Source organism: Myotis nattereri (assembly GCF_964212035.1).
Source record: "Myotis nattereri genome assembly, chromosome: 16".
Lineage (NCBI taxonomy): Eukaryota > Metazoa > Chordata > Mammalia > Chiroptera > Vespertilionidae > Myotis > Myotis nattereri.
In genome coordinates, this window is record NC_138091.1 from 21,043,366 (window position 1) to 21,065,444 (window position 22,079).

Below are 22,079 nucleotides of genomic sequence, written 5' to 3' on the forward strand. Positions count from 1 at the left end.
TTATCACAGAGACCCCACAAACCCCCACCAAGATGCAGAGGATTCCCACAGATCCGAGCCCAGCCACGGAGCCCTGGGGGAGCAGAGGGGGGACGTCTCACCTTGGGGTACAGGACAGGGCTGAATTTCAGTCCCACTGCGTCATCGCAGAACGCCTGAGTAGGGAAAGAGAACACACAGTTCAGGAACCACATCTGGAGAGCATCTGGGCTCCCCTGCCCACTGGGGGAAGCGCACGGGAGGCCAGGGCCTGCGGTGTCGGGAGGCCTGGCGTTGGGTCCGGACGCTGCTGCTCACTATCCAGTGGCCAGGGAAGTCAACTAACTTCCTGGGTTCCTGATGAAGTGCGGCCACGGAAGGCACTGGGCACCATTCCCCCCAGCATTCCCGCTCCCTAAGTGCGGATCCAGCTGACCATCCTTCTCTTCCCACTGGCTGATTCGGCTCCCAAGTTCCCAGGATCCCAGAACAGACACAACCCCCCCAACCTCCCCCTTCCCCCCCCAACCCCTCCCTCCCCGCCCGCCAGCTGGTGGCTCCTGCCTGAGGGCTCCTCCATTTGCATCAACAGCCCAGCCATCCCTAAGCCCAACTCTCCTCTGCTGTGCAGGCTCCCTGGCCACCCCTCCCTCCTCTTCCTCCTCTGAAGTCCTACTCTCCATACCCAGCCCTCCCTTTCCACGTCTCCTGTCTCCTGAACTAGCTGTGAACTCGGGGGGCAGAGGCCCCGGATTATACTGAGGATGAGATAGGGAGGGTGACAGAAAGACAGAGGTGTCTGCCAACAGCCCCCACCCCCGACCCCCCACCCCCCCCCCCCCCCCGCCAACCCCATCCATGCAGTCAAGGGCCAAAGAGTACAGTGGCCTTCCCCGCCCCAAGGGACAAGCCTGCACTCCCACCCAGAGGCCAGCCCTGGGCTAGAAGAGGACCACCTTCTCTCGGGGCTTGGCTTTTACCTTGGCAATCTGAGGGATGCTGGGCAGCTTGCTCAGGCCCGCCAAGGGGATCCGTTCATGCACCGTCTTCACTTTGGACCTGCAAAGGAGACGTGCCCCAAGCAGAGGAGTCAATAGGGAAGGTGGCTGAGATCGCGCCAGACCTCAGTGCAGGGACACTTGCTTCACGTCTCCCCAGGTCAGAGCTGCCTCATTCCACCCAACCCACGCGATGGGCACCACACTCAAGTGGTGGGAAAATGAAATGCTATGTAGGTACCTCATGGGGGAGGGGGGAGGGAGGAGACACTTAAAGGACCTGCCTGGTAAAGCTGTCCAAAACCAAACTATGGGAAAAGCCAAATCGTCACCTTCAAGTGCCCCATGATTTTTTTTGGTCTCTTTGTGGGTTTTTTGTGTTCTCCCAGAGCACTGGGCACAGCTTCTATATATATTTAGGTTCTCACATGCAACTAAACATTTAAAAAAAGAAACTAATATTTGAAAACCTGGATTTACTCAAAATATAAATGGGATGAAAGTTGCTTTATAAAGGGATTTACCATAAGACTCTAAATTTATCCTGTTCCCAATTCATTTAGCACATTATGAGTGTGTTGAATTCTACTGAATGCTTTTCTGCATCTGCTGAGATAATTATAGGGTTTCTAATCTGTAAAACCTAGTGGATTACATTTCTGTTGAGCCATCTTTTCATTCCAAGGGTAAAATTCCACTTGCGTACGTATTATTTTTTCATATCAAGCTAAATTTAATTTGCTAATGTTTTATTTAGAGTTTCACATCTATGTTCAATAGCAATACTGGCCTATTTTTTTTTTTCTTGTGCTTCCCTTGTCAGGTTTTGATATCAGGGTGTTATTCCAGCCTCATAAAGTTGATGGAGAGCTTCTCATCGTGTGAAAGAGTTTGTATACCACAGGGATTTCCTGATTCTTAAAAGTTTGCTAGAAATCATCTGTGAAATCTCTGGGCCTCTTTTTTTGTGGGAGGATCCCTGGGCTACCAATTCCATTATTTAATGGTGAATATTTAGGTTTTCCACTCCTTATTGGATCAATTTTGGTGCTTTACATTTTTCTGTAAAATTATCATCAAATGCATTGGTATAAAGTTGTTTGGGGTTCTCTTAGCCCTTCATCTCTATTTGCAGTTGAGTCCCTTCCTTCATGGCTGTAATACCATCTGTGTATTTTCTGTTTTCCTTCCTCAGCCCTCCCTAGGAGGTTATCTATTCATCTTTTCAGGTAGATAGCTTTCAGTTTTGTTGATTGTCTCTATTTCTTTGTTATTTTTGCTTTCTACTTTGCTAGCTTGTTCTTTTCTCTATTTCCTTCCTTCTGTTTTCTTTGGGTTTTTTATTTTTCTATTCTTTTTCTAACTTCTTGACCCACACACTTACACATTTAATCTTTCTTTGTTTTCATGAATGCATTTAATATTATACATTTTTCTCTACTTTTTTTTTTTTTGCATCCCACACATTGACAAGTAGTATTTTCATTGTCATTTAGGTCTAAATATTTTGTCAGTTCTTTTGTGATTTCCCCTTTAGCCCATGAGTTATTTAAAAGGATTTTTCCATAACTCTCCAAATGTATGACTTTTTTTCCTTCAGTATTCTAATTGTTGACTTCTAAATTTTTTATATTCATGGAACATAATCTGTATGATATTATTTGAAATGTATTGACTTAATTCATGGGCTTTTTTCACGTTTTGTATGGATTTGAAAAGAATGTACATTTTTCTTTTGTTGAGTTCAGGGAAGTATGTTACGAGATCAAATTTGTTCATTGTATTGTTCAAATCTTCTATATCCTCACAATTTTTTGTCTGCTTGTCCATCGGTATATGAGAGATGTTACTGAAATCTCCCATCATAAACGAGGATTTGTCTACTTCTCCTTATATTCCTAACAGTTTGGGGCTTTTTAAATTCAAGACTAAGTTACTAAGTACGGGTTTACATGTTCCGGACTGTTAGATCTTCTGGGTGGACAGTTCTCTTTAGCATCACGTAGGCTGAGGACTCTGACGCTCCCGTAGAGGGCATCTTTCCTTGCCCAGGTTATGAACACATTCAGAAAGAAAAAATGAAGAGTAAGGCATTTGGAAGTCAAAATAACTCCTTTGTTACTGATAAAGGCCAAGAGGAGGCACGTGAAGATGAAATGAATCTTCTAACTGAACTCCAGAATTACCCACCCAGTCACAGCCAGTGCTGGGCAGGGGCAAGCCTCCTCACGTGGGGTCTGCTCAGGGGGGACTTGCAGTCCCGGGGCGGGGGGGGGGGGGCAGAGGGAAGCCCTGATGGCAGCTAGCTCCAAGAGGGAAAGGGGAAGAACACAGCTGCATGTGGCCAGTTCTTGCTCCCAAATGCCCTAACAGAGAGGGCGGAGGGAGCAGCGGTGTCGCACCAAGTGCTCCCTCCACACCACAGGAAACATCAAGAGTGGGAAGAGGTGCTCCCCAGTTACCAAGGAGTGCCCCTCTTACCCTACTAATGCTTTTTTCCTGGAATTCTATTTTGTCTGATATTAATATTGTTATGCCATCCTTTCTCGGTGGGTATTTTCCCAGCATACCTTCTTCCATTTCTTCATCTTAAATCTTTTCACATTGTTTTTCTTTAGGTATGTCTTTTACAAGCAGAACATAGCTGTGTTTTTGGTTCCGTCTGGTATTTTCATAGGCTATTTTAAACTATTTATACTTATTGTGATGACTAATGTATTTTGACTTTTATTATCTGGTGTTTTCTATTACCCTATGTTTTATGGTGGTTTTTTTTTTTTCCTTTTTTTCTCCTTGCCTGTCTTTAGTTTAATAGAGTTTTTTAAATACTTTTTGTCACTCTGCTATAGATTGTATTTCTATAACTTCTAATACACATATTTATATACTTACCCCACAAACTCTAAACTTATTTGATAGCTCTCTCTTGAGAAGGGTAAACAGTAACTACTGAACCCTTCTCATCCCATTGCCCTTCTACTTTTGTTTATAAATTTAGCTCAAGCCTCTTTAAACACACACAAATAAATGACTTCTTTTTTCCAATCAGTAATTAATTTCATCAACGTAGTTTGCCTATTTCTTGTCACTTTATAATTGCATCTTTTCTTTTGGTTTCTCTTTTCTTCTGGCTGATGCACACCCTTTAGTAGTTCTTTCAGGGAGAGTGTGTAAGTAGTACACCACTCCCTTCATTTTCCTTATGTCTAAAAACAGTCTTATTTTGTCTTTGCGAATAGTTTTTCTGGGTATAGAATTTTAGGTTAAAAGGATTCTTTCTTTCTTTCCTTCAATATTTTCAAAATATTGTCCCATTGCTGACAAGAAATTGTGCCGTGGCTGATGAGAAGTCTGCTCTCAGCCTGGCTGTCATTACTTCACAAATAATGTCCTTGTTCTTAGGTCGCTTTAAAATGTTCTCTTTTTGTTGGTTTTTTATTTTGTTGTTTTTTTAGAGAGAGAGAGGAAGGTAGAGGGTTAGAGAGAGAGAGAAAATAGATGTCAGAAAGAAACATGGATCAGCTGCCTCCAGCATGGCCTCTCCCCGGGTTCGAGCCCACCACCAGGTACGTGCCCTGACCGGGACTGGAATGAGCAACCTTCCAGCTCCCAACCAACCGAGCCGCACGCGCCAGGGCTCCTCTTCATCTTCATGTCCTAATATTTCACTGCAATGTGTCCAGGAGGATTGTTTTAAAATCTTGTCCAGCACCTCAGGTCTGCTTTCTTTCTTCAATTCTGAAGTATTCTCAGCCATTCTCTCTTCGGATGGCTCTTCTCCACTGGCTTCTCCATTCTTTTCCTCTGGAACTCCTTTAAGACAAATGCTGGGGCCTCTCGGCCCAGTATCCATTTATCTTCTTTTTCACATACTTTATCACTATATCTGGACTGTGCTCTTGTTGCATTTCTTGACGAATTCCAATTCACAGATTCACTTTGACTGTTAAAAGACTAGGATGTGTCCAATGTATTAAGTGTTTTTACTTCAACAACTATTTTTTTATTTCCAATAATTGAAATTGTTTCCTTTTCATACCCATGTATATCCATTCTTGATTCACTTCTATTCATTCATTGTATCATAATTTATTATCTCTTTTGTAGATGCTATTCTTTATCTTCTGAGAATCTTTATTTAAGTCGTTTTGAAAGAGTACCATTGTTTACATTTCATTGGATTAAATCCCTCTCTCGTTGGTATTTTCGGCTTTCTTAATGTCCATTTTCCCTGGGTATTTTGGAATTCCCCCCCCCCCCATTTTTCTCTATCCTCAGTGCCAGGCACCCCGGTTCCAGTTCCCATCAGGGCCATTGGCTAGCACAGCTCTTGAGGTGCCATTCATAATATATGACAGTCACCTGACTCATCAAGGCAGCCTCCTGACTCATCTGCCGGCTGCTTGCTGGCTTTGCCTTCCCTTCAAGCCATCTTCCTTACTCTAGGCAGTATTCATTCCACAGTGCAAGTCTGGTGTCATGACGGTCTCCTTTCAGGACCTCTCCTATTTGCTCACAGGATTAAAATCTAAGTTCCTAGACAGAGTTTATACATGATTTTGCCTTTTTTTTAAATCTTCCCAGCATGACCATTCAACCTTACACACATTCACACGTACTATGCACATGTATACACACACTCCACATTCCAGCTCTTGGGAACTTCTTTCACTTCTCCCAGACCGTCTATCTTTGGATCATCCTCCCAAGCCAATAATAATCCATGTCCATAGGAGAAGATGAGTAAGAAGAAGGAATAAGAATACCTAATGGGAACGGAATGCTTCCTATAGCCAGGCAACAAGCGCTTATTCCTCACATGTCCCTCATACGCTGTTATGCTTTGGTTAGACAAACACTGAGTGGACAAATAATTTCCTAACATCAACCATTTCTGCATTCCTAAAGTAACTCTTTCTTGGCTATAGTGAATTATTCTGTTAATAGACTGCTTAGATTTGAGTTGCTGGAATTGGTATTTAATTTAGAATCTTTACTTCCATATTCATAAGGAATATTGGGCCCTATTTTCCTCTCTTTCTTTTTTCCTTTCATTGGTCTAATATTGTTCACGAGAATCTCCTAAGCATTGTTAAATTAATTGGGAAGCTTCCCGTATTTGTTTCTCTTGAGCAATTTAAGCAGCAAGAAATCTGTTCCTTGTGAGCTTAAAATAACTACCTGCAAACCATCCAGACCTAGAAACGTTTGGAGAGAGCATTTTTTGCAAACTTTTCCATTTATTACATAGTTATTGTTCGGGTTTTTGATCTCGTGTTAAATTAGCATGCTTTCCTAGAAAGGCATCTGTTCCAAATAAAATTTCCAGTATAATAATGTGGATTGAATATAACATCTATTAGTAATTTTTTAATCTTCTTCACATCTGTGGTTATATGCCTTTCCTAATGCCTAATTTTGTAGGTTTTTATTTTATGTTCATCTATATTTGACTAGCTAGTTACCTATTTTGTTGTTTTTTTCTTCCAAATGAAGTATATCTTTTTCTACACTACATATAAATCTGTAGCCTAGATTTATACATCAAGTCTTGTGTTCATTTTATTTCTAATTTATTTGTTGGCCTTAATCTTTCTTAATTCCTTCCTCTTATTCCTTTTAGGTAATAATATTGATAATGACAGCAGCCATATTGAGTGGCTACAATGTATCGAATTATAAAAGCAAATATGTTTGGCAAAGTATCTGCTTTTTGAAATTTATACAGATTTACTTTGTGCCTCAAGAGATTGGTTGCTAAATCCACATGCTAGCAAGAATTATCTGCAAGATTTTTAAAAACAGAAATTTGGACTAACAATTCAATTTTAAAAAGAAGCAAAGGTTATAAACACACTGTACAGAAAATAAATACATGTGTTCCTTAAATATATGAAGAGATGCCCAACATAATTCAGCAAAATTATTGTAAATTTAAACTACACTAACATATTTTTGCTGATCAGATTGGCAAAAATCAAAGTGCTTGACAAAATATTCTGTTGGAGAGGCTTTGGAAAAATAAGTACTCTGATACATTACTGGTAATGGTTCAAGTGTACAGACCTCCTACAGAAGGCTAGTTGGCAATATCTATTAAAACACGAATGCATTTATGTTTTGACCCAGCCAACTCACTTCTGAGAAATTATTTTAAACCATACAATTTGTACCAGGTTACTCATTGCAGCATTATTTGTGATACCAAAATACTGACAATGGCCATTAATAGGGGATCTATTAAATAAATTACTTCATGTCCATGCAATGGAATACTATGCAGCAGTAAAAGGAATTAACAAGCTAACTTCTCCATGTACTAATATAGAAAGAACTCTAGATATATTGTTAAGAGAAGTCACAGAACAATGTTCTATAGAATTCTAGAAATAAAAAAGGAATAGGGATATATGTTATTACTTATGTATTTATGTATCTTACATATTTATATTCAAATATATATGTATGTGCATGTTTAAATTTTTATTGTCATTTTAAAAAAAAACATGTGTTTGGTTTTTTGTTTTGTTTTGTGTTTTTTTGAAAGGGAGAGGCAGGCAGAGAAATAAAGAGATGGAAACCCTCAGCTGACCCCTGCACATTCCCTACTGGGATCGAGCCCGCAACCCAGGCATGTGCCCTGACCAGGACTCGAACCAGGGACCTCTCATGGATCAATCCTCAACCACTGAACCACACTGGCTGGGCTTTATTATCTTTTAAATGGTCAGCGCCTAGAAGTTTGAGTTTTGTTTTCTGGTTTTCGCTTTGCTCCAAGATGACTGTTGCAGCACATTCTCAGAAAACCACTGATCTCCTTACAATCAATGTATAGATATTCCACAGGCACTTGAAAAGCAGCAGAAATCTCTGTTAGAGGGTCAAAGTTTGATAGTTAAATATAGATAGATACAAATAAAGACCAATATATGTAATTCACATAAATAATACTGAGATTATCCAAGTGCTCTCATTTCCTATCTGTAAGTGATAAGTTGTGTTGAGCTGTAAGTGATAAGAAGTGTGTTTTAATCTACCACTATAATTGTATTCTGTGAATTTCTGCCTATTTTAATCATTATATATATACTAGAGGCCCGGTGCATGAAAATTCATACACTGGAGGGGGGTCCCTCAGCCCAGCCTGCCCCCTCTCACAGTCCGGGAGCCCTCAGGGGCGGGAGGCGACTCGGCAAACAGGGGAAGGTGACACCCCCATCACACCTCTGCTGCTGCCACTGCTGACAGCGCAAGCTCAGCCGTCCCTGGTTACCTGAGCCTCGGGCAGCCCTGGGCAGCTGGCGGGCTGAGGGGACTGGGCGCCACCATCTTGAGGCTGTGGGTGCCGCCATCTTTGAGGGCATGGCAGTCAATTAGCATATTCCTTCTTTATTGGCTGGCTTGGCTCAGTTGGTTGTACATTGTCCCATGTAGCGAGAGGTCCCAGTCAGAACACATGCCCGGGTTACTGGCTCAATCCCCAATAGTGGACATGCAGGAGGCAGCCAATCAATGTTTCTCTCTCTCTCTCTCTCTCTCCCTCTCCCTTCCTCTCACTCTAAAATCAATAAAAACATATTTTAGAAAAGAAAGAAAGGAAATAGCACCAGGGCAGGGCTATCTAAAGATACATTCGGTAGTGTGTTAACTATACAAAAAAAGACACTGTGCAGTTTAAAAACAAATCTTCCACCGCCTTCCTTCTCAACTTTTTTCTTTAAAAGGAGTGAGTTGTGTGCAGGAGGTTAAATGCTTTATAGACAAGAAAAAAATTGTGCTAGAACCAGCCTCTTCATCATCTTCATCTTCTTCCTCCTCATCATCCTTTCCTTCTTCTTTTTCTTCTCTTTCAGCCCTGACGACTCCCTTCTTGCCGCACCAGGCTCTCCTCTCTCTCGGGACGCAGCAGGAGCCTTCAGCTCAGCAGCCTTCCTTTCCGCAGGCTGCTGGCGGCCTGCAGCGGCGCCTCCACATCTCCCCCAGCTTCTCTGCGGCATCATCAATGGACAGGCCGGATGCTCTCCTTTGATTTTTGCTAACAACTTCCCGGTACCACCCCACCTCTCCCATCGCAGGGCTCCGTGTCCCTGTCTCCTCCCATATTTATCTCAAAATTTGGGCAGAAAAAAATGTTATTGCTCTTTTCCAAATGTTATTGTTCGTTTCCTTCAAGGACTTCCAATTTGATTCAACAAGTAGGGATCGGGAGCCCGACAGGTTCACAGCTCCCTGCCAAGCACCGGCCTCGGCCTTGGCACTGGCCGTCCTGGCTTCCCCACCGGCCCAGGGACAGAGGAATGAGACAGACTCTGGGCTCCACAGCACCCTGTGCCTGTCACTGAAACAGACCTGCGCCACACACTGCGCCATCCCCTTCTTCTCTCCCTCTGGAGAGGTTACCACCGCTGTCACCACTGCAGCCCAAGCCCCATCACAGCTCCTGGTACAAAGGCGGCTCCACGGGACATGTTAGTCGAACCGAACGGGAGCCGGTTCCGGAGAGGTCCCTGGCTTAGCTGTAAATCGGTGCTTCTGTTGTGGCCACCACCCCATCCTGAGGACCCAGCATGCACGCGGACGCTTTGGGGTCTATAGTTCCCGACTGGATGTGTGCCGTGGGCTGTGTCCCGGCAAACCCTCTCCCAGGACCACGTGGGACTGTGTCTCTGCAAAACGAGCCGTCGCTATCTTTCCTCTCCGTCTTCCTCACAGCCAGAGACAGGCAGTGAAGGTAAGGTCTATGTGACCTTGAGACCAGGATGCCACTGCCTCCCACAATCAGTCAGCTGGCAAAACACCTGGTCTTCCTGCCTGGCAACCCGAACATAGAACACAGGCCCGGTCTGTCTCCCTATCCCCACCTCCACCCTTCCCCTCACCCCCCCCCCCCCCCACAGGACTGGTCAGACTGGTATTTCTGGGTCCCCACCACTAGGGTGTGGCCTCCAACCGTGCCGCAGCCCCACCTGAGAATAATCCGAAGGTACTCAATGCCCTCCACCTCCTCGCACTTGATGGACAGGAGCAGGTTCCCCAAACTGCTACCGGTGCAGTAAAAGTTTAGATGATCCTAGAAGCAGAAATCGGGTGTTAGCAGGGAGGAGGGGGCCTTCCAGGCACAGCCCCCCAAAATCACCTCCTTCCCCAGGAGTGAGAAGCCCCACAGCAAGGAGGAAGACCAGGATGCGCCAGCTGTGGCTGCTATAGATGGGGAGGAAGAGGAGAAAGGGAGGAGGAGAAGAGGGACAAGGAGGAGGGGGAGGGGGAGGAGGGAGAGGAGGAGGAGGAGGAGGAGGAGGAGCAGGGGGAAGGAGAGGGAGGAGGAGGAGGAGGAGGAGGAGGAGGAGCAGGGGGAAGGAGAGGGAGGAGGAGGAGGACCACAGTAATTGACTCCGACGACCAAATCTTCAGGCTGTCTGTGCCAGGCACTGGGCTAATTGCTTAGTACCCATTATCTCCTTTAACCCAGACCACAACTTTATGGGGGCAGCTCCCATGTCACAGATGGAGAAAACATGTGCAGGCAGGTTAAGTCACTCTCCAGGGTCACACAGCTAGAAGGCGGCAGATCCAGGATTCAAACCCACACACGCCTCGACCGCAGCTCAAGTGCTTCCCCACAAGACACTGAGTCCACTCCCCGTCCCAGGGAGCAGCCCCTGCGGCTTCAGGCGATTTGAGAGAATGAAGAAGGGGCAGGGCCTGGCACCTCCACCAAGCAGAGCCGGGAGATCTCATAGTGGGTCTCACCCCGGCTCAGGGGGTGCACCCAGCCTGCTGTATTAGGGCGGGGCCTGGGATCTGAATTCTAACAAGGTGGGGAGACAGGGGGATCCTGATCCATCTCCTCCCCCGGAGACTCAGCAAAGCTGGTGGGCAGGAGACTCCCGGAGCCTGCCCTCGGGACTTCTGGAACCAGGCAAGGCTGAAGGGCGGGATGTATGGAAAGAAACGGAACTGTCCCGGTTAAGCAGTCAGAGACTTCCAAGGAGTGAGAATGTATTTTCTCCTTCCACCCCCCAAACACTACCTAGTCCATCGCCTCCTAGAACGTCTGCTGGGGGCGGTCCCCACAAGGACCCATCACACTGAGCCCCCTGGGCTCCTGCACACCCCCTGCCCCCTGCCCAGGAGCAGAGCCAGGCAGACCTCTCCAAGGAGGACAGAGGCAGGCGGCGAGGGAGGGGTAGGGCAGAGAGGGGGCACTGGGGAGAGACGCTGGGTTCCCCAGGCCGACCCCCCAGTAGCCGCTTTCACCAGGGCCTGGCCTCACCTTGCCCAGGAAGTGCCTGCGGTAGGCCCTGGCTTCACTCTTGCACTCGAGCTTGTAGCCAAAGGTGCTGGGGCTGAAGCTGTCCTCTTCCTCCTCCTCACAGATGCTGCTGCCCAGCGAGGTGGGCGTGCCCACGTTCTCCGGGTCCTCGATCCAGTAGCCCCCAAACTGGGGCAGGACAATCAGGGGGTACGGGCCTCCCTTCTCCACAACCTGGAGGCAAAAGGAGAGTCTTGCCCTGCAGCCTGCCCTGGTCTGCGGGGGAAGTGGAGGGGCGCCAATGGTGGTATCCCCCCCACCTCCGAGCTACTCCCACAGAGGGGACCCCCATACAGGAATCCAAAGGCAGTAGCATGAACCCCTCCTCCAGGACCCACAATATCTCCAACTTCGGCACTCCTGATTTTTTTTAAAAAAAAGCTGAAGTCACAAATGGGAAAGGTCTCAGGCCCTCAAGTCCTAAGGCTCTCCCCACCAGGGGGAGGCAGAGGGACCATCACCATCATCGCCCTCAGCTCCCCGGGCCTTGCCCCCGAGACAGGATCCAGGGGGCTCCTACCTCATCGATGCTGGGGTACGGGATATAGTCGTCCTGCAAGACAAACACACAATGCCACGGTCAGTCCCAGCACGGCCCGGCCCGTGAAGCTTGGTCACCATTTCCCGTCCCTCCCCCAGGTCTGGGGGGAGGTGTTGGGGGCCTGGCAGGCTGCACCAAGGCGGGTGAACAGCCTACAGGCAGCTTGGGCCTGGCTTCTCTCGAGTTCGTCCCCGAACTGACAGAACCTGAGTGCAAGGGGGCCAGCGGAAGAGGCAGTGCAGAGGAAGGAAGACACAGGACACAAGGCGCTGGACCTCACACGCATCCTGACGCGAGCTGCTCTCCCAGGATGCTCCAACGGGGGGACGGCCCCGGTCCCCCCCCAGGCAAGGGGGCTGACCTCCAGGTGATAAGCGGCACTCCTAGGCCTTGGGAACAGAACCTGAAGCTGAGAGCTGACTGCCTGCTGGAGCCTGGAGCGGAGCCTGACACCCCGACACACTGTGTGTGTGGTTCGCTCCCAGGAGCAGGTGTGCGGGAGCCAGGCCACATCGCAAGCCTCAGGCCTCCCCCGAGGCCTCCACCCCAGCCTGCTCTGACGGTGCCTAAAGGCCTCAGCCAAGGCCTGCCTTCCTGCTCACCATGCCCTGGTCAACAAGGTGAAAGTCAGAGTTAGATGGTGTGAGACAGCGGACCCCAGCATGCTGGCCGCTGCCCCTGCCTTCCTCTCACCTGGCCCCCTCACGGGGCCCACCTGGCTGCCAGCTCGCCCACCCAGCCCACCTTGTTCTTCTGGGGTCCCGGCTTCTGCTCTTCAAGCTTGATCCCCTGCAGAAACAAGGAAAAGAGGATCCATGGAAAAGCAAGAGCCACAAAATAGAGACGGCACGGAGGAAGCAGACCCTTGGGAGCACCTGCCTTAGCTGGGGGTCAGTGGTAATGACAGTAAAGGGCTGCCACGTGCTGGGCCCTTGCAAGTCACACACCTCGGCACACGCAGACCTCACAGCAGCCCGGACGAGGCAGCGGGGCAGGGGGTGAAGGGCATGGACTCAGCCAGATCAGGGTTCAAATCCCAACACTGTCACTTACGACCTTACGACCTTGGGCAAGTCACAAAACCTCTCTGTGGCTCAGTGTTTCCAGCTGTAAAATGGGAACAGTAAGGGCGCCTACTATGGTGGTGAAGGTAAAATGTGGATAACATGTTAAGCCCGTGGAAGAATGACCGGCAGATAGTAAAGGCTCTGACGTATTGCTATCCCGGGGTAGGCAGTACCATCGTCATGGCGTTGAAATATCGCCCCCGGTCTCCCAGAGGATGAGGTGAGGGGCAGAAAGGGAACCCATGTCTGTGGGGGTCAGAGCCAGACTCTGGACCTCATGCCACACCAGCTCCAGCCCCTCCCTGGTGAGAGGGCCCATGGGTGGCAGGCAGGTGGCCTGCGCCTGGTCCTCATTCTGCCACTCTCCTGCTATTAGTGATGCTAAGCCTTCTGCAGCGCCCCTCGTTTCCTCTGTGAAATGAGGAATCTAACACCCGCCCTTCCCCTCTCAGATGTGTCCCTGCAAGGAGCAGACACCACGGGGAGCGGGGCCTGGGTTAACCGGCTCCCCTGCAGCATCGGGAAGACTCGCTGCGGGGACAGTGCCAAGACCTAGACCGTTAGCCCACGGTCAAGTTCCCGCTTAACTGGGTTTCGTGGGAGGAGAGCACATGGCGCTCCCACAGGCACGTGGATCAATCCACATCATCGGTGGGACAACTAGGAGAGAAGGGAGTCCGGAAGCAGCTGCTGCCTCGTCATAATGTAAGGCCGGGGACTTGAACCTTCCACAGCGCACTCCCTCTACCGTCCCCTCTGAAGCCCTCAGCACCTTTGTACCAAAGAGGAAACCGAAGCCCAGGGAGGAAGCTGCCTGCCGAATGTCACTCAATTAGTGCGTGGAAGGGCCTGGCTCTGAAGCCGGGCCATCTGTCCACCAAGTGCAGGACCCAATCGCGGAGCCCTCGGGCTCAGGGTTCCTGCTCACGGGGCAGACTAGAGGCTCCTCCCGCCTCTCCAGGCTGAGTCACCTGCGGCCCTGGTCAGGTGGGCGTGGGGGCCCCTCCCCCTGGGCAGGTGCTCCTCTCCCCACACAGGGAGGAAACCACCTGGGTGGCCTGCAGACCCTGTCCAGGGAGGCAAACTGGGCGGGTGGGGAAGGGCCTGACGTCAGAAGTTTGTTTTGTTTGTCCTGCATGAGTCATCCCAGCCTGGGAACAGCCCCTGGGCCGGAGAACAAACCTCCTCCTGTCCCCTCCCCTCCACCATGACAGCCACTGCCGGCACTGGGCCCTCTCCCCTCATTATCTCTCTCCCCGACCACCCCCCATCCCCGCCATGAAAACATTGGGACTCAGAGGAGTCGAACGGCTTGACCAAGGTCACTCCGCTTCTGCCTGTCAGCGTTAGAATTTGAACCCAGAACAGAGAGGACCCAAAACTGTGCCCGTCTTCAAATTCCCAGCCTCTAGGGCTGGGGTCAGGAGTCCTGGGTCACAGAGGGCCCTGGGCGCCGGCCTGGTGAGCTTCAGGCCCCACACTGCAGCACGAGGCCAGATGGCACCCACACTCAGGGACAGAACCCCCATTGAGTTTCTCCATGTGAGTTTCCCACATACAGAGGAGCTGAAAACCTCGGCCGCTCAGAGGCTGGGGCCCAGGGGGCACATGGTAGGGACCTAAACACTGAAGTCTGATCTGACCCCCAAAGTCTCTACTGACATGGAGTCAGCAGCTGCCCCTGGTGTGGGCTGCCGTGAAGACACAGGGAGCCACAGCCAGACTCCCGCCCTGCAGAGGCTCCCGATCGAGCGAAGTCAAGCCCGCGGCCTCCAAACAGCAGAACAGCACAAGGCCGGTTGCGCAGGGCTGAATCATGTGCTCCTGGGGGCGAGGGGTGGGTGGTCATGGAGAAACCAGAGAGAAGGCAGGGTGCGCTGCAGACGCCCTGCCAGCTGCCCAGACTGCCACGACTCCGCGGGCTTGGGTGAGACCCGGCTTCCCTCCAGCGGACGGAGCGCTCCGTTATATAGGCACTCGCTGTCAAGGCACCTACCGTCTCCGTACCCACCACCTGGTTGTAAGTCCCCTAAATGCGTATAAATACATACTAAGTTAGCTGGCTGTCCACACTCTGCTGGGCACAGAGGAGGATCTTAATAACTTGCTTGTGATAAGGACACAACCACTACAGATATTTTTCTCTCAAACCAACCCTCCCCTTCCCCATCCTTAGGGAGACCTGCTTTCCGGGGAGGACCTGGCTCGCTCACAGCAGCAGCCCTCTCAGAAGCTCCGCCTGCATCTCAGGACGGCAGTGGGCACCCTGGGTGCCTTTCCTCCTATTCCAGTCCATTCCTATAGATCCTTCCTTCCTCGTGCCTGGAGCATCTACTTCAGGGAAGAAGCATGACATAATGCCTATGCCTTCTGGCTCTGGAGCTACTTGCTAGCCATGAGCCCTTGAGTGTTTTATTTAATATCTCTGTGCCTCCGTTTTCCCACCTGTGAAATGGGAATGATGATGATGATGATGATGATGATAACATACCTGCCTCCTGGGGGCCTTGTCAAGAAGAAATGAGATAACACCTGTCAACCTCTCGCCCCAGACCAGTGCTTAAAATATACTTATCAGTATGTTCTTGCCACTCTTCCACCTGGACCAATTATACCTTCCGGACCTCTCCCCATAGTCCTTAACGCAGTGGGTCTTACCTGAAAGCCTGACCCCAGGGTGATGAGCAATTACAAGGGCCCCACACTAACACTGACTCTATGCACTGCCCACCAAGTATTTACAAAAATCATCTTGTTTCATCCCAGAAACGATGCAAGTGGACATTTTCATTCTCCTATCTCTATAGAGGCTGTGATAGTGATTTATTGTAAGAAATATATATTTTGGTCTTTATCCCGCTCCTGGCACAGAACTCCTAAAACCCTTGGAATTTCCCAAATGGTGAGGGCACTTGGGAGCAGTTTTGTTCCAGGATTTGGTCTTTGGCCCTTGGTTCCTGCAACAGCTCCACAGCCATAACGGCGAAAGGAGTGTGACCCAGGAGTTTGTGCCAGTCAGTTTATGTTAATGAGGTGTCTTCTGGGACTTTCCGAAGGATGGGAGCTGACTGACAGGGGAACCCACCGCCCACTCCCACTCTCGGGGGAGGGGAGAGAAGCTGGAGGTTGAGACGATCACCCACAGCCGGTGATGGTGTCCATCATGCCTAATGCAGCCTCCATAAAACCCAAAAGGGTGGGGTTTGGGGAGCGTCTGGGGTTGATGGACCCGTGGAGGTTTGGGGAGAGTGGGGCACTCAGAGGGCACGGCCGCTCCAGGCCCTTCCCACAGGCCTTGCCCTATGCCTCTCTTCCTGCTGCTGTTCCTTAGTTGTGTCCTTACCATAAACTGGCAATCTGGTAAGTAAACCATTTCCCTGGGTTCTGTGAGCCACTCTAGCAAATTAATTGAACTGGAAAAGGGGGTCGTGGGGTCAGAAGCCCAAGTGGCAACCTGGACTTGTGACTGGCATCGGAGTGGAGGAAGCCCCCGGGGCAGTGCCCGTGCCCTGTGGGAGCTGACACTACCTCCAGGGAGACAGCGTCAGAACTGCGTGGAGCCCAGCTGGCTGCACAGATTGTCTGGTGGGGGGAACACACCACACGCTTGGTGTCAGAGTGAGGGGAGAACACGTCTGTTAGTAAACAAAAAACAGGAGCGAGAGGTTAGAAAGGGGAGGAATTTGGCAAGCCAGCGTTAGATGCAGAGTTTGAACTCAGGTCTGTCTCTCGGCCTCCGCTCTGCCTCCCAGCACAGGATGAGGCCCCCACGAAGGGGCTGTCTTTTTGAGGCTTTCTTTCCAGCCCATTCCAGGAACATCTCTCAGGCTCTCCCCACACCCGTGGGGCTGATGGCAGCCCGTCCATCCGCTCTGCATGCAGTTTCTGTTTTTTATCTTCTCCCTGGTCTTCAGGCAGGAGCCGGCCCAGAAGCCACTGTGCCACTCGGTGTGGAAATGCCCTCGGGTTGTCCGGGCCATTGGGACGGTGAGTTCTCTCTTCTCTGCCCCTCCCTCCAAGGTGCCCACGTTCTGCCCGTGGGTTCTGCCTGGTGTTGTGTCCCCTGAGGTTGCTGCAGCACCCCCCCTACCCAGGGTTCGGCTCTCCCCCTTGGGGATGGATGCTCACCTGCATTTTCTCCAGCATCTCGAAGAACTCCGCCGACTGAAAGACACAAAGAGGGGAGAGAAAGGTGGGGTGTCCGCCGGGAGGCCTGCTGAGAAAACTGCCTCACCGATCGTCTAAAAGCTTCCCTAGCCCAGGGCTTTCCCGGAGACAAAACGTATTTGGATCAAGACAGAAGATCATTTGATTTTGCCTTCGCAGAGCTGCAGGGCCAGAACACCCCATACGACAAGAGAAAAAATTAAACACGGGGGCTGGCAAGTGCCACGGGGAGAGCAGCCACTCCGTCTCTGTCAACAGAGAGGAGCATGGGGGCCTCTGGGAAAATCCGAGCTCCCCAGAGCATCATGGGAGTCGGCCTCCAGCAGAATTCGTGTTTGGGGTGTTTTCAACCTAACAGTGGGGGCAAGGTGTCCACCATGAGCAGCTTCCCAACTGCTTTGCCAACACAGCCCTTCCATCTCCTTATACAAAATCTCACTTAGAACTCTAACACCGAAAAGAAATAAAGGTTGCTCAGTGGTTAGAGCACTGGCCTGCACACCAGAGGGTCTCAGATTCAACTCCGGTCAAAGGCAGGTCACCTGGGTTGCAGGTTTGATTCCCACACCCCGCTAGGGTACATGCAGGAAGCAACCAATTGATGTATTGATGTGTCTCTCTCACATGAACTCACATGAATGTTTTTCTCTCCCCCCCCCCCCCCCCCGTCCTGCCCCTTCCACTTTCTCTATAAAAATCAATAGAAAAAATATCTTCACTTCTTGGGTGAGGATTTTTTTTTTAAAGGCAATAGAAGCAGAGCCACTCTGGCCAGGGCAGCGGTGGGGCCTGGGCCCTGGCTATGCCGTCTCTGCCAGTGGCTGCCCGGTGCCTGGAGCCACTGAACAGCAGCCTCCGGGGGCCTGGGTGGGCTGTTTTAAAAATCTCAAACTACGTGAGTCCAAATCATTATCCTACTTGGGTACCACCTTTATAAACTCCAGGTGAGACAAAAAGGAGAAGGAGGGAGTGGGATGAAGGTGTGAGGGGCTGGAAGTTCTATCCTAGCAAAATAAACATGGGTTTCCCCACTTCCCATTCTGTGGAAACAGCCCCACTTTCTTGTCTGAATACCACTGCCCACCTCTGGGCCCTGGCCAGCCATGAGTTCATGAGCGCCCAGAGAGATAGGGAAGAACAGAAAGCAGAGATGAGGAGGACGAAGCGTGCCCTTGTCACTTCTCCGTGCAGAGCTAGAGCATCCAAACGCTCTCCTTCCTCTGCAGGCACCAACGGCCAGAGCCACCTGGAGCCCGGCTGCCCTGAGTCCTCAGGAGAGAACCGCCATGGGAGGGACCCTTGTGAAGTCACCCGGGGAGACCCATCCCTGCGGCAGGCTCCAGCTGGCCTCTCCCAGGCCGAAGCTGACCTGAGGAGGCAGACTGTCTCTGACCCACCAGCAGTTCAGGTTGCAGGGTCTGGAAACCCCACGTGTGCATGTACTTTGGTGAAGTTAGACTTCACCAAAATTAAGAATGTGTGTGCTTCAATGGACAATCCACAGAACAGGAGAAAATATTTGCAAATCATATGTCTGATAAGAGATTTGTATCTAGAATATATTTCTTCAAGGAAGTGATACAAGAAGACAACAAGAACATGCAGAGATGCTCAACATCATTCATCACTGGGAAATACGGAACAAAACCACAACGAGAGACCACTTTACACCCACTGGAATGGCTATACCCAAAAAGACAGTAACAAGTATCGGCAAGAATCAAGGGAAATTAGAACCCTCGTATACTGTTGGTGGGGATATAAAATGGTACAGCCACTGTGGAAAACAGTTTGGCGGTTCCTCAAAAAGTTAAGCAAAGACTCACCATTTGACCTAGCAACTCCACTCCTGGGCATATACCCCCAAGAAAAATAAAAACGTATGTCTACACGAAACTTGTACACCAATGTTCCCAGCAGCAATATTCATAATATCCAACAAGTGGAAACAACCCAAACGTCCACCAACTCATGATTATACAATTACAGCAGATCCATACAGTGGATTCCTATTTAGCCATAAAAAGGAATAAAGTACTGGTTTTGTAAGGGAAACAAACAAACAAAAAAATGTGCAAAGGACATGAACAATTTGCTCAAGGAGAAAGATAAAATGACCAATAAACACAAGGAACATGCCCAACCTTCCTGGTTGTGAAAGAAATTAAGATAAGATAACATCTTTCATCTATCAGATTGGCCAACATTAAAGAGAAAACCCAGTGCTAGCCAGGATGTGGAGCTAAGGACACAGGGGCAACAGGTACATGTGCACCTGGCACAAGCTTTCTGAAGGGCGATCGGGCACTGTGTGCCCAAAGCCTTTAGAATGTTCGCACATTTTGATCCAATAAACCCCCTCTAGGAATGTACTCTACAGCAATATCTGAGCAACTACACAAGGATGTGTATACAAGAATATCTGTCACAGCATTGTTTATAGGCAAGAAAGCACAAACAGCCAAAATATCCACCCGGTGAAGGAAAGGATAAACCTGCATGGCTTTAAGCTCATACACTCAAATACTATTAGAGGAGATCGGCGCTGATCCTGTCAGCACAAATATTTACAGCGCGTGGTTAAGTGAAAAAAATAGTCCAGAGCAGTGATGGCGAACCTATGACACGCGTGTCAGAGGTGACATGCGAACTCATTTTTTTGGTTGATTTTTCTTTGTTAAATGGCATTTAAATATATAAAATAAGTATCAAAAATATAAGTCTTTGTTTTACTATGGTTGCAAATATCAAAAAATTTGTATATGTGACACAGCACCAGAGTTAAGTTAGGGTTTTTCAAAATGCTGACACGCCGAGCTCAAAAGGTTCACCATCACTGGACTAGAGCATGATCCCAATTTTTAAAATTAAATGTTACAAAAATTTTTTTGGATGGATGGATAGATATAGATAGATTCATGGATACATAGATACGTGGATAATAGATATAGATATATCTGCATGTAAATATACACATGAGTCATCCAGAGAAATCGATCTTGAAGGATACATGCCGAAATGAAGTACAGGTTAAGGATAAATTTTTCCTTTTTGCTGCCCCCACCTCCTGCTGCTATAGGCCCTTCCGCCACTTTCATGACAGGGTGTGTTCAGGGACACAAGGACAGCCTTTGGTGCCCAAAGGAAGTCCCTGGATTCAGGCTAACTCGTGTCCAGGTCTAACCTTGGCTTGGTGTGTTATAGACTACGGGGCTCTCCTGAATCACCCCCAAATTCCGCTCACTCTGTCATCCGTGCCAACTGGCAGTCAAACAATACTTCAGGTGGGTTCTTAGACAATGCCCTTGTATTGGTTCATCAGTTAACCTAACAGCAAAGCATGGACTGGACACTGGAAATACCAGGCAAGGGCCCAATTTCCAGGGTACTTGATCTTACTTCCGAGACAAAGTACCCAGGGTTATTTTACAGATGACCAGTGGCCCAGGGGCATAAAGCACTTCTGGCTGAGAGGTCAAGTGCATTAGTTCCCTATTGCTGTGTAACAAATTACTCCAAAAATTTTTTGACTCAAAACAATTTCTGTGGGTCAGGACGTCCGAAGTGGCTTAGTTGTGTAGTTCCAGCTCAGGGTTTCTCAGGTGGTTCCAATAAGGATGTCAGCTAATCCCTTCAACTTTTTATCATGCAGTCCCCTCCCTGCCCGTCCCCTTCCCCCCAACACCTGTCAGTCTGCTCCATGTATCCATGCCTCTGGTTCTATTTTATTCATCAGTTTATTTTGTTCATCAGATTCCACATATAAGTAAGATTACATGGTATGATCTCACGTAGCATTAACAATGTTCATGGACATATTTTATTTTTTTAATATATTTTTACTGATTTCAGAGAGAAAGGGAGAGGGCAAGAGAGACAGAAACATCAATGATGAGAGAGTATCATTGATCAGCTGCCTCCTGCACGCCCCACACTAGGGATTGAGTCCACAACCCGGGCATGTGCCCTGACCGGGAAACGAACTGTGACCTCCTGGTTCATAGGTCAACGCTTAACCACTTAGCCATGCCGGCCTGGCTTCATGGACATATCTGAAAACCACCGGCTGAAGATCAGACGGGAATGCCTGAGAGAATGCCAGAAATTCAGGCTTATCCTGGAAGGCAGTGGAGAGCTACTGAGGTTTGGGTACAGTAGATACAGGATGCAGTAGAGTCCAGTGGTCAAGGCCAGGTCTGGGAGTGGCCACCTGCTACTGCCCAGCTGTGGGGCATGAGGCAAGTTACTCAATCTCAGTCCCCTCACCTGGAAACGGGAGGCGTCAACCCTGCCTTTCAGGGCTCACGTGAGGATGAAGGGAGAGCGAGGACAAGATGTGCCGGGCCAAGGCCTGGTGCAGAGCAAGCGCTCAGGAAACAGCAGACGGAACTATTGGAGAGCTCGCTCTGCAGACGAGCCCTGTCCTGTCGGGGGACCAGCGAGGAGCTTTAGGTTCATTTTTCCTGATTTGGGACACCTGGCTTTTCTTGACATCAGTGGTTTTCCCAGAAACGGGTGTTTAAATTAGTATTAAAATGGGTCTGTGTTTCCCGAATGAAGACGCTCCAGGGGCTGGCACAGCTGGTGAGAGAGAAGCGCCGTGATTCAGCCTCAGCCCCGAGTGACGCACGGGATGGACCATGTGTGCCAGGACAGTGCCAGGGAGCAGAAAGCGGCCAGTGGCAACCTGACCGCAGCCAGGCTGGCTCTGCTTCTCGGTGACGGGTTGAACTTTCCAGCCGTGGCACAGAGCAAGTCTCCTTTTCCACCCAGACGCAGGGTGACTCAGGTCAGCCTGGCACATGGCTCTGGCCACTGGGACCCACCCTGGTCCACACCCCCTGAAATTGCTGCACACAGCCAAGGGCACACAGCAGGCACTCAATAAATGCTCACTGACTGACTCACTTGTGTGGTTCCAGAAGCCCTTTAGGACAGAGTAGAGTCCTGCCCGGGGCATCCTTTAGAAGGGAATTCCCCCTCCATCAGGAAGCCAGGCACTGGGTTGTCTCAGA

At 49.3% G+C, this 22,079-nt stretch overlaps 1 protein-coding gene across 1 annotated transcript in view; it reads right to left on the minus strand.

Annotated features, from left to right (window-relative positions):
• RAP1GAP2 (RAP1 GTPase activating protein 2) overlaps positions 1-22,079 on the minus strand; it is a 188,241-nt gene that overhangs the window by 40,635 nt on the left and 125,527 nt on the right. Inside the window, exons 4-10 of the mRNA XM_081109358.1 lie at positions 17,026-17,061; positions 12,575-12,619; positions 11,810-11,842; positions 11,251-11,463; positions 9,944-10,047; positions 960-1,038; positions 102-155 (exon numbers count right to left, since the gene is read on the minus strand). Of these exons, the coding sequence (XP_080965484.1) occupies positions 102-155; positions 960-1,038; positions 9,944-10,047; positions 11,251-11,463; positions 11,810-11,842; positions 12,575-12,619; positions 17,026-17,061 (564 nt within the window). The remainder of the gene's footprint in view (positions 1-101; positions 156-959; positions 1,039-9,943; positions 10,048-11,250; positions 11,464-11,809; positions 11,843-12,574; positions 12,620-17,025; positions 17,062-22,079) is intronic.